At 41.9% G+C, this 12,483-nt stretch overlaps 1 protein-coding gene across 9 annotated transcripts in view; it reads left to right on the top strand.

Moving 5' to 3' along the window:
- Window positions 1-12,483, top strand: part of PRIMPOL (primase and DNA directed polymerase) — a 42,006-nt gene that overhangs the window by 22,485 nt on the left and 7,038 nt on the right. For 6 of the 9 annotated variants that reach the window (XM_050791695.1, XM_050791694.1, XM_050791703.1 and 3 more), the window contains 4 exons: window positions 3,833-3,995; window positions 7,827-7,915; window positions 11,508-11,597; window positions 11,675-11,783. In XM_050791695.1, coding sequence (XP_050647652.1) covers window positions 3,833-3,995; window positions 7,827-7,915; window positions 11,508-11,597; window positions 11,675-11,783 — 451 coding nt within the window. The remainder of the gene's footprint in view (window positions 1-3,832; window positions 3,996-7,826; window positions 7,916-11,507; window positions 11,598-11,674; window positions 11,784-12,483) is intronic. The other 3 variants (XM_050791698.1, XM_050791697.1, XM_050791700.1) reach the window with 2 other exon arrangements.

Here is a 12,483-nt window from a genome sequence, read left to right as displayed (position 1 = left end):
GGATGTCGTCTCCGGGCGGGACTAGCCTGCAGTCAGTGAGGCCGAGTGCAGAACAGGAAGTTGATCCAGGGAGAGCAGCAGTGGCCAGCACCTGTCTCTGCTTCTACCCCAGTATAACACAGTACCCCAGGTCACAGCACACCTAACCTTGGAAGTCAGGCTACCGGACTAGCAAGAAAATCTCCCTGGTCCTCTTGATACATACGCCTGGATTTACTCACATATCCAGAGAGGGTGGGGAAGTCGTTTCCTAAACCATCCTTGGAAAGTTCAGAGATTTCATAGTATATGCTGAAATCTTGTTAAGAAACTTTTTTGTTGAAGTATAACATTTATACAGAAAAATATATACTTGATTACAGAATAAACACCCCTTGTCACCACACTACCCAAGACAAGAGATAGATGACCAGGACCCCCAACTTCATCCCCCTTCCAGTCAGGACCCCTCCCTCTGTCCCAGGGTAACAACTATTCTGTCCTCTAACTGTGTGCGTTAGTTTTGCCTGTATTTTACTGTGTAATTGGAATCACATACAGTTGACTCTTCAACAATGCAGGGCTTGGGGAACCAACTTCTCTGTGTAGATCAAAATCCATGTATAACTTTTGACTTCCCAAAATCTTCATTACTGATACCCTACTCTTTTTTTTTTTTTGAGACAGAGTCTTGCTCTGTCGCCCAGGCTGGAGTGCAGTGGCGCGATCTTGGCTCACTGCAAGCTCCGCCTCCTGGGTTCACGCCATTCTCCTGCCTCAGCCTCCCGAGCAGCTGGGACTACAGGCGCCCACCACACGCCCGGCTAATTTTTTGTATTTTTGGTAGAGACAGGGTTTCACTGTGTTGGCCAGGATGGTCTTGATCTCCTGACCTTGTGATCCACCCGTCTCAGCCTCCCAAAGTGTTGGGATTACAGGCGTGAGCCACCGCGCCCAGCCAAGGATCACTTTTGACTGTGAAACGCAATTGATTGGTGTAATGACCTGCTCAGATGGAGAGGACTGGCATCAGGCCGTGTTGTAGGCAGATACCTGAGCTCACTGCAATAGCAAGAGGAGGCGGCTAAGAAATTATTGTGGTAGTGTAGTATGTACTATGGTTAATCTTACGCAGTTATGATTTAATACTCTGTCTTTACATTTGTTTAGATTTTTCCCAACTGTGAATGGCATCATGTACAGTCTGCAAGGGTATGCATATGTTTGGATAAATTTTAACTTTTTTATAACAGACTTATGTACATTTTATGGCAGTAAATGATAACTTAGACTAGCTATCTACATATATTTTATGCATTCATGAACACTTAACTTTTTCTAATTATTTTTAATTATTTTCTAACGTTTTCTAATTTTTTAGGCTATATGGTTCATCTGTGAGTTTTCTCAAATTGTTGTAAGTCCCCCCAAAAGTTTCCAGTATACTTATTGAAAAAAATTTGGCTCACGCCTGTAATCCCAACACTTTAGGAGGCCAAGGCAGGTGGATTGCTTGAGGTCAGGAGTTCAAGACCAGCCTGACCAACATGGTGAAACCCCATCTCTACTAAAAATACAAAAATTAGCCCGGAGTGGTGGTGCATGCCTGTAATTCCTGCTACTCGGGAGGCTGATACATGAGAATCACTTGAACCTGGGAGGCAGAGGGTGCAGTGAACTAAGTTCGTACCACTGCACTCCAACCTGGGCAACAGAGCGAGACTCAGTATCAAAAAAAAAGAAAGAAGAAAAAAAAAATCACATATAAGTGGTGCTATTTAGCTGAAACCCTTGTTATTCAAGGGTAAACTGTAGTGTGTGTATGTGGTTGTCTTTGCACCCTTAGTCATGTCTTTGAGGAACATAAGTCATTAAATAGTAGTAGTAGTCTGATTTTATCAGTGTTTTCCTCTGTGGTCAGTGTTTCTTGCATCCTGTTAAAAAAACTTGGCCTATCCCAAAGCCATGAAGGTATTCTTTTGCTTTTCTTCTTTATCTTCTAAAAGCTTATTGTTTTGCCTTTTATGTTTATGTTTAATTCATTATTTTTTAGAGACAAGGTCTCATTCTGTTGCCCAGGCTGAAGTGCAGTGGTATGGTCCTGCAGCCTTGAACTCCTGGGCTCAAGCAATCCTCCTGCCTCAGCCTCAGCAGTAGCTAGAACTACAAGTGCATACGACCACATTTTTAAATCAATTTCTTCCCTCCCCTCCCTTCCTTTCTCTCCTCCTTTCCCTTCCCTCCTCCTTTCCGTTCCCCCTTCCCTTTCCTTCTCCCTTTCCCGTCCCCCTTCCCTTTCCTTCTCCCTTCCCTTCCCTTCTCCCCTTCCCTTCCCTTCTCCCTTCCCTTCTCCCTTCACTTCCTCTTCCCGTCCCTTCTCTTTCCTTCCCCTTTCCCTGCCTCCTTCCCCCTTCCCCCTTCCCTTCCCCCTTTCGCATTTCCCTTCCCCCTTCCCCCTTCGCATTTCCCTTCCCCCTTCCCCCTTCGCATTTCCCTTCCCCCTTCCCCCTTCGCATTTCCCTTCCCCCTTCCCCCGTCGAATTTCTCTTACCCCTTCCCTTCCCTTTCCTTTCCCCTTCCCTTTCCTTTCCCCTTCCCTTCCCCCTTCCCTACCACCTTCCCTTACCCTTCCCTTCCCCTTCCCTTCCACCTTCCCTTCTGCCCCTCCCCTGCCCTTTTCCTTTCCTTTCACTGTCCCCCTCTCTGTCTCTTTCTCTCTCTCTCTCTCTCTCTAAGTATCATAGAGCAACACAATTTTTTTATTTGTTTATTTTTTGTAGAGACAGGGTCTGCTATGTTGCCCAGGCCTCAAGTGATCCTCCTGTCATGGCTTCCCATAATGTTGGGATTACAGGCACAAGCCACTGTACCTGGCATGGCTTTTATGTTGAGATTTACAGTCTACTTGGAAAGCATTTGCTTATTCAGTGAGGAGCAGTCAAGATTCATGTTTTCTTTTGTGAATATCCGGTTGGCTCAGCACTGTTTGTTGAAATGACTGTCCTTTACCTACTGCTCAGCAGTGCCACCTTTGCCATATACAGTGGCTGTATATATTTTGGTCTGTTTCTGGACCCTGTTCTGCTTCATTGTTCTATTGATCTATTCCTGTCTAATATAGTTTTATATATTAGATAGGCACCACACTGTCTAATATGGTTTTGTTGTAAGTCTTTATATCTAGGAAAAACAATTCCTCCAAATTTGTTCTTTGGAATTTCTTGGTTATTCTTGAGCTTTTGCACTTCTGTTTAAATTTTAGAGTCAGTTTGCCAGTTTACGCAAACAAATCCTGCTAGAATTTTTATTTGGATTGCCTCGACTCTACAGATCAACTTGGGGAGCGTTGACATTTTTATAATACTGAGTCTTCCAATCTATGCACATGGTAGGCCCATCTATTTACTTAGGGATTCTCTAATTTTTCTCTATAATGTTTTATAATTTACTGAATAGAAATCTTATCCATATGTTGTTAGATTTATTCTAGATATTTGTTTGATTTTGGTCCTTCCCTTTTCTCTGGGATTTGGCATGGCACAACCTCACTGTCTTAGAAGCTCTCTGGTTGTCTCAAACTTTCCAATACCTGCATCCAGCTTTTCCATTTGTTTTGGTTGCAGAATTGCTGCAGAATAATTGAGTTTGCTATTTCAGAATGTGGCATTCCTCCATGCTGACTGCAGTTTATTTTAATTTATGTAGTGCTTTAATTTTGTTTATTTTGTTTACAGCTACATGTAGAAAATACTTATTTCTTTTATTAATGCTATATAAAAATTGAATATTTGCTGACTATAAAACTAATCACAGAAAACATACTTTCATATTGTTTTATTACTTTTTGATGTAGGAGTTTATACAAGAAATAGAAACTTTCGGCTATATAAATCATCAAAAATAGGAAAGCGTGTGGCTTTGGAGGTTACTGAAGATAACACATTTTTTCCTATACCGTCAAAGGATGTTTCTGACGAATATCAGTATTTTCTCTCTTCTTTGGTCAGCAATGTCAGGTATGTAGTAGCAGCATCAAACCATTTTGTATTCATGAATATTTATTTATTAAACAGTGAATGGCATTGTGTATTACTAAAATGTAAATCATCTAAATTCATTCTACCTTAAGAAAAAGTCAGTTCTTACCGCTCTTTTTTTTGAATACAGAGTCTTGCTCTGTCGCCCAGGCTGGAGTGCAGTGCCATGATCTCGGCTCACTGCAAACTCCGCCTCCCAGGTTCATGCCTCAGCCTCCGGAGTAGCTGAGACTACAGGTGCCCGCCACCACACCCAGCTAATTTTTGTATTTTTAGTAGAGATGGGGTTTAACCATGTTAGCCAGGCTTGTCTCGAACTTCTGACCTCAGGTGATCTGCCCACCTCGGCCTCCCAAAGTGCTGGGATTACAGGCGTGAGCCACTGCGCCCAGCCAGTTCTTACAGTTCTAAGTTAACCTTTCTCTTTTCTCCATTAGCTAAAAGATAATAGTAAAACATATATTTGAACACTTAATTTTCTCTGTATATCTTTTTAGGATTATATTTAGTATATTTTCTAATTTTTCTAAAATGATTATCACTTCTGTAAAGAAGAAAACAGTACTACTGGTATTGCATTTGGAAATATTTTACTATTAAATGCCTCATTTTCTTTTCATGTATGCACATACATATAATTTGTATAGCTCCTTTATTCAAAAAATATTCTTGAGATTATTATTTAGATGATTGTCATTTGTTTTTTCTACTTGATGTTATGAATATTTGTTAAAAATTTGCCAACAATTAATTGTAAATAAAACTTCTAATGCCTGTGTAAAATTTCCATTATATTGACACTCTGGAATTTATTGTGAGTTCTATTGTTGAAACTTTAGGTTCCCATGTTTCGTTCATTTTTTAAAAGTATTTAAGTTGGCTGGGCACAGTAGCACATGCCTGTCGTCCCAGCTACTCAGGAGTCTGAGGTAGAAGGATCACTTGAGCCCAGGAGTTCAAGGCTGCAGTGAGCTATGAATGCACCACTGCACTGCAGTCTGGGTGACAGGGTGAGACCCCATTGCTAAAAACTAAAATAAATAAATAAAAAAAAATAAAATCTGTGAAAGTCATCTTTCAACAGAAATACTGTAACAAGTCATCATTTGATGTTGATAAGTTATTGGAAACTGAACTTTAAACAAAGTGATGTATGATGAATCCAGTTGTTTTTTCTCATCCATGTTATAAGGCAGTGGTCGCCAGGCCACAGACCAGTGGTCTGTGGTTAGGAACTGGACCCTACAGCAGGAGGTGAGCAGTAGGCGAGCGAGCGAGCAGCCACCTTCCCACCTGAGCTCTGCCTCCTGCCAGATCCACAGTGGCATTAGATTCTTATAGGAGTGCAAACCCTGCTGTGAACTGTGCATGGGAGGGATCTAGGCTGCACACTCCTTATGAGAATCTAATGCCTGATGGTCTGAGGTGAAACAGTTTCAGTTTGAAACCAGCCCATCTCGCCCCCGCCCCACCCGTGGAAAGATTGTCTTCCAGGAAACCGGTCCCTGGTGCCAGAAAGGTTGGGGACTGCCGTTATAAGGAAATGATGTTGAACAAAAGAACATTATTCAAAGACCTGCTAGATGTCATTTCTCTTAGAGTTGCAGTTTCCAAGAATCTATCAATGGCATTAAATGAGGACTTACTGTATTTGCCTTCATTCCCCATTTTTCTAGGCTGGCAACTTTTTCAGCCCAAAAAATGGTTAAGGTTCAGACTAAATTACCATCATCTTGCCGTAATTCTTTTCCTTTTGCCTTTCTAAATATAATTTTTTTTTTTGAGACAATCTTGCTCTGTGGCCCAGGCTGGAGTGCAGTGGTGTGATCTCAGCTCACTGCAACCTCTGCCTCACAGGTTCAAGCGATTCTCCTGCCTCAGCCTCCCAAGTAGCTGGGACTACAGGTGTGCACCACCACACCCAGATAATTTTTGTATGTTTAGTAGAGACAGGGTTTCCCCATGTTGGGCAGGCTGGTCTCAAACTCCTGACCTCAAGTGATCTGCCCACCTTGGTCTCTCACAAGTGCTGGGATTACAGGCGTGAGCCACTATGCCCGGCCGCTTAAATATAATTTTAAGGAAAAGTTCTCCGGAAATTAATTTTAGTAATTGTCTAAAATACAGTGCTGTAGGGATAGTTGTATCAGGTTATACAGTTAACAGCCGTTACCCAGGAGGATGGAAGATGGATTGTTTTTCTTCATATATATATTTGTACTCTTTGAGTTCTTTTAATAACATGTCTCAGAAGTAAGGTCTGAGTTTCCTACTTTTAAATGGAAATGATACTAACACCTACCTTATAGAGTTGTCGAGGGCATTTAAAAAGTTAAAATTGTGCACATAAAACATATACAGCTGTGCCCAGCTCATGGCATCTGCTCAGTGAATGTTGTTGGTAGCGGTAGTAGTATCTGAGATTCTGAAAATGGGAAGTGCCATAGCAGGAGTGTACAAATTGTATATTTCCTGCCACCCCCTGTGGGCACCAGAATAAGGTCACATTCTTTCTACCACTTATGGAGAAGTGCGAAAAGCAACATTGTTAGTTCTAGCTCCTAGGGGAAAAGCAACTACAGCCGGAAGTGCAGGTAATCTCCCGATTACCCAATCCTGTTTCTTTCGCAGTTTAAATACGAATCTTACAGAGGTGGAGGGTTCTTCTACTGAATACAGTCACCTTGTCTTTTGTGTATTCCAAGTCAGTACCAGGTATTTTACTTCTTGAAATAAAGGCTAAATCCTTTATGATTATGAATGTACCTTTTCTTTCCGTTAACTTTAATCTGTTTTTCCCTTTGCTCTCACCCCTCCTTCTTCCTTCATTTCTTCCTATAAGTCACACCTCTACAATTGTTGTAACAAAAAATTCAAAGGCTCTTTATGTTTGGTGAATAGAGTTATATAGTCGTCACCTGGTGTCTGTGGGTGATTATTATCCCAAGACCCCCGTGGATACAAAAATCTGCATATATAAAAGGATGTACTATTTTCACGTAACCCACACACATCCTCCATATATAATACTGTAAATCCTGCTAGATTGCCTATACCTAATACAGTACACATGCCATATAGTTGTTATACTATATTGTTTTTAATTTGTATTATTTTTATTGTTATTTTTATTTTTTATTTTCACTTATTTACTTATTTTTTTGAGACGGAATCTCACTCTGTCACCCAGGCTGGAGTGCAATGATACAATCTCAGCTCACTGCAACCTCTGCCTCCTAGGTTCAAGCAATTCTCCTGCCTCAGCCTCCCATGTAGCTGGAATGACAGGCGCCTGCCACCACACCTGGCTAATTTTTGTATTTTTAGTAGATGGGTTTCACCATGTTGGCTAGGCTGGTCTCGAACTGTTGACCTCAGGTGATCAGCCCATCTCAGCCTCCCAAAGTCCTGGGATTATAGGCGTGAACCACTGCGTCTGGCCTATTTTTATTGTTTTTTAAAAAACATACTTTTGATCTGCAGTTGGTTGAATCTGCAGATGTGAAACCATAGACACAGGGCTTCAGCAGTCCTAGAGTCCCTGATCCATTCTGTAATTGAGGATAGTATTATAAGTAATCACCAACCTACTCTTTAAAAAATTATTTTCTTTAATTGACAAATCATATTTTTTATATGTGTGGGGTTCGTGGTTTTGTGGGCAAATGTGGAATAAATGTCCTAGAACAATTATCTGCTGAACAAAGGATTTTAATGAGAAACTATTAGGAATTCAGCATCCTTTCTGTAGCCAGGCCTTGTAGTTCCAGTGTAATGGTGCTTTGTTTCTTTTACCCATTTCTTCTTCAGGTTCTCAGATACTTTACGCATTCTTACATGTGACCCATCTCAGAATAAACAAAAAGGAGTTGGATATTTTAACAGTATCGGCACTTCAGGTAAATTTTTTGATGTTTGTTTTCTTTTTAAGACAGCATCTCTTTGTCACCCAGGCTGGAGTGCAGTGGTGCCATCTCGGCTCACTGCAGCCTCCTCCTTCCAGGCTCAAGCCATCCTCCTGCCTCAGCTTCCAGAGTAGTTGGGTCTACAGGCGTGCACCACCACGCCCAGCTAATTTTTGTATTTTTAGTAGAGATGAGATTTCACCATGTTGCCCAACTGGTCTCAAACTCCTGGGCTCAAATGATCTGTCTGCCTCAGCCTCCCAAAATGCTGGGATTACAGGTACAAGCCACTGCACGCAGCTACTTCAGGTAATTAAAAAAAAAAAATTTCCTATCAAAATGTAAGGATACAGAATCTGTTTTGCCTTTAAAATCTTAAATGTTAAGTATTCATAATCACTGATCTTTCAAAAACTACCTCTAGCCAGGCACAGTGACTCCCACCTGTAATTCCAGCACTTTGGGAGACTGAGGCAGGAGGATCACTTGAGCCCAGGAGTTAGAGACAATCCTGAGCAACTTAGCAAAACCCTATCTCTACAAAAAAATCCAAAAATTAGCCAGGAGTTGTGGTGCATGCCTGTCGTCCCAGCCACTCAGGAGGCTGAGGCAGGAGGATCTCTTGAGGCCAGGAGGTTGAAGCTGCACTGAGTCTTAATGGTGCCATTGCACTCCAGCCTGGGCAGCAGAATCACACCCTGTCTCAGCCAGTCAGTTAATCAATCAATCGCTCATCTACTTCAGGGTTTCCATCTCAAACGCAAAAAGTATGAAAAAGATGTTTATTAAGAAGTATTCGCGGCCGGGCGCGGTGGCTCACGCCTGTAATCCCAGCACTTTGGGAGGCCGAGACGGGCGGATCACGAGGTCAGGAGATCGAGACCATCCTGGCTAACACGGTGAAACCCCGTCTCTACTAAAAAATACAAAAAACTAGCCGGGCGAGGTGGCGGGCGCCTATAGTCCCAGCTACTCGGGAGGCTGAGGCAGGAGAATGGCGTGAACCCGGGGGGCGGAGCTTGCAGTGAGCTGAGATCCGGCCACTGCACTCCAGCCTGGGTGACAGAGCGAGACTCCGTCTCAAAAAAAAAAAAAAAAAAAAAAAGAAGTATTCGCTGGGCGTGGTGGCTCATGCTCTAATCCGAGTACTTTGGGAGGCCGAGGTGGGTGGATCACCTGAGTTCAGGAGTTTGAGAATAGCCTGGCCAACATGGTGAAATCAGTAAAAATATAAAAATTACCCAGGCATGGTGACAGGTGCCTGTAATCCCAGCTACTCGGGAGACTGAGGCAAGAGAATCGCTTCAACCTGGGAGGCGGAGGTTGCAGTGAGCTGAGATCGTGCCACTGCACTCCAGCCTGGGCAACAAGAGTGAGACTCCATCTCAAAAAAAAAAAAAAAAGTATTATTCACTAATTTTCATTTTATGGTGTTTTTCAAAAAACTACAAAAATAATGTAAGTTATTTGTATAAAATAAACACATAACAAAATGAAAACTTAAATTTCTTTTTCACCCTTCTGTCCACGATCAGTCAGGTAAATACTGCAGTCATTTTCTATTTAACCTAGAAGAGCTTTTCCTATGTTTCCAATATATGTAGAGAGATCTTCCTCAGTCTTTTAATGGTTGTGTAGTTTTTCATGGTACAGCTCTGTCATAACTTACCCATTCCTCTATTGAAGAACATAGAGCGTTTTTTTCAAATATTTCTTACATAAACCCTCCAGTAAACATTTTTATACACATATTTTCGTATATTGTTGTTATTTATAATAGTGAAAAAATGAAAGCAATCTAAATGTACAGCAAAAGTGAGTTGGTTATATACTATGAAATCCTCTAGCTGTTTAATTTAAATTTATGAAGCCTGTATAATGTGGAAAACACCCATTTGTGATGTTAAAAGAAAAAGTAGTCTCTAAAATTATGTGTATAGTATGATTACAAGCTTACTTTAAAATATAGATAACATTTTCTTATGTTTATTTTCTTCTGTTTCATATGTATTTATAGACATTGATTTAGAGTCCACATCTCACATTTCCACATTAATATGTTTTCCAATATTTCTCCAATTATATATATCATTTTAGTAAGTGAAACATAAACTTCATTTAAAGCAAACTTGGATCACGAGGTCAGGAGATCCAGACCACGGTGAAACCCTGTCTCTACTAAAATTACAAAAAATCAGCCAGGCGCGGTGGCGGGCACCTGTAGTCCCAGCTACTCTGGAGGCTGAGGCAGAGAATAGTGTGAACCCTGGAGGCGGAGCTTGCAGTGAGCCGAGATCGCGCCACTGTACTCCAGCCTGGGTGACAGAGCAAGACTCCGTCTCAAAAAAAAAAAAAAAAAAAAAAATTATACTGGCTGGGTTCGGTGGCCCATGCCTGTAATGCCAGCACTTTGGGAGGCCAAAGCAGGCAGATCATGAAGTCAGGAGTTTGAGACCAGCCTGACCAATGTAGGGAAACCCCATCTGTACTAAAAGTACAAAAATTAGCCAGGCATGGTGGCGGGTGCCTGTAGTCCCAGCTACTCAGGAGACTGAGGCAGGAGAACTGCTTGAACCCGGGAGGCGGAGGTTGCAGTGAGCCGAGATCGCGCCACTGCACTCCACAGAGCCAGACTCCGTCTCAAGAAAAAAAAAAAATTAAGCGATACTTAAAATAGGTCATTCTAAATTACTACAGTAGCTTTTTAGAAAATATAATTGGATTGTCAGTACCTGCCAGCTAAAGGCCTCAGGGCACACACCTGTAGCAGGTCAGCTGAGTGTATTGCCAGGGAAGCGATGGCCAGCACACACCACGGGGAACCTCAGTAAAGTGGGGCATCTTGGGAAGAGGGGTTGGAAAGGAGCGGGAGGATTGGATTTGGGCTTGGAATGGGTGGGCGCGGGGAGCACACCAGGAACCCTGGGGTTTGTTCTGCGTTGGGTGTTGTCAGGCACAATTCTATGACTGGTTTTCTTAGTAAAGCTTAACTGAAGGGAAACCAGAATAGAAATTAACAGTGTCATTTGTTAAAAACAAACGAACAAACAAAAACCAGTTGCTTATGTTCACTGAGATCGGGGTGTTGGTCGTTTTTGTGGTTTGGAAGATGTTCCTGTTTTGGCTGTGTTAGGACATGATTACCCAGGGGTTATCTGTTCCTCGAGTCCTCATGACCACAGGGGCCTTATCTGTTGTTGACGTTCTGTGAGTGCCTGTGTTCACAGGACAATGCCCAGGCTGAGGTAGGCGTGCCAGGCTAGCGCATGGCAACACCAAGGCCTGGCTGATGGAGCTAGGCCTGTTCCGGATGTGAGGGACTGCCTTTCTGTTTGCCAAAATGAAGACAGCAGTTGAAATTATTTCAAGCGCTTTTTATGAAATTAGTTAACATTTGACCTAATTGAGAGGTTTGACTTTTACCTGCTTCCTTGTAGTATAACAAACATGAATTGACTGAAATTGCAAAAAGTGAGGGAAGGCCGAGAGATTGCAAAACCCATAATTGTACTCAACAGCATTTAATCAAAATGTAACTTCTCAGCTTTCAGCTATTGTAATTTATACATCATTCTCTCTGTTGCAGTAGAAACCATTGAAGGTTTTCAGTGCTCTCCCTATCCTGAAGTTGATCATTTTGTTCTTTCTTTGGTGAATAAAGATGGCATTAAAGGAGGTAAAGTTAATCTCATCCTTTGTTAACTGTTATATGATAGAGTGATAGTACCTTTAGAAACATTATTTGCATTTTAGGAATTCGGCGTTGGAACTACTTTTTCCCAGAAGAATTACTGGTTTATGATATTTGTAAATATCGGTGGTGTGAAAACATTGGAAGAGCCCATAAGAGTAATAATATAATGTAAGTAATATTAATGATTTGTGTGTATTTAACCAATATTATATTTTAAATGTTTATAACTTTAAAGTTGAGACTATGAAAACTATTTTGTTTTAAAAATAAATTTAGTTGTTTTAAATTTCTTTTTTTTTTCCCCAAGACGAAGTCTTGCTCTGTTGCCCAGGCTGGAGTGCAGTGGTGTGATCGTGGCTCACTGCAACCTCTGCTTCCTGAGTTCCAGCAATTCTCCTGCCTCAGCCTCCTAAGTAGCTGGGATTACAGGTGCCTGCCACCACGCCCAGCTAATTTTTGTATTTTTAGTAGAGACGGGGTTTTACCATGTTGGCCAGGCTGGTCTCCAACTCCTGACCTTGTGATCCACCCGCCTCAGCCTCCCAAAGTGCTGGAATTACAGGCGTGAGCCACCGCGCCCGGCTGTTGTATTAAGTTTCTATTTGTTGTATATGGTTAGCATTACATAATATTTAATTTCAGTGTAATTATTGCATCGCTTCTAGCACATCAGCTTTATGTGTACTTTATTTGCTAAGATAATAACCGCTTAGTATATCTGGAGAGGACAAAGGTGGGGTTGAGTAGGGCTGGGAGAAGGCTGTGGGCGGGGTGCAGTGGGGATGGGAAGCGTGCCTCTCCTTCCTGTGGCCCTTGCCACATGATGGACTCTGTGTTGAAAGTGCGCAGGTTTAGGCAAGAAGGTATC

This window comes from Macaca thibetana, chromosome 5 (assembly GCF_024542745.1).
Source record: "Macaca thibetana thibetana isolate TM-01 chromosome 5, ASM2454274v1, whole genome shotgun sequence".
Lineage (NCBI taxonomy): Eukaryota > Metazoa > Chordata > Mammalia > Primates > Cercopithecidae > Macaca > Macaca thibetana.
This window is presented reverse-complemented; position numbering and strand designations above follow the sequence as displayed.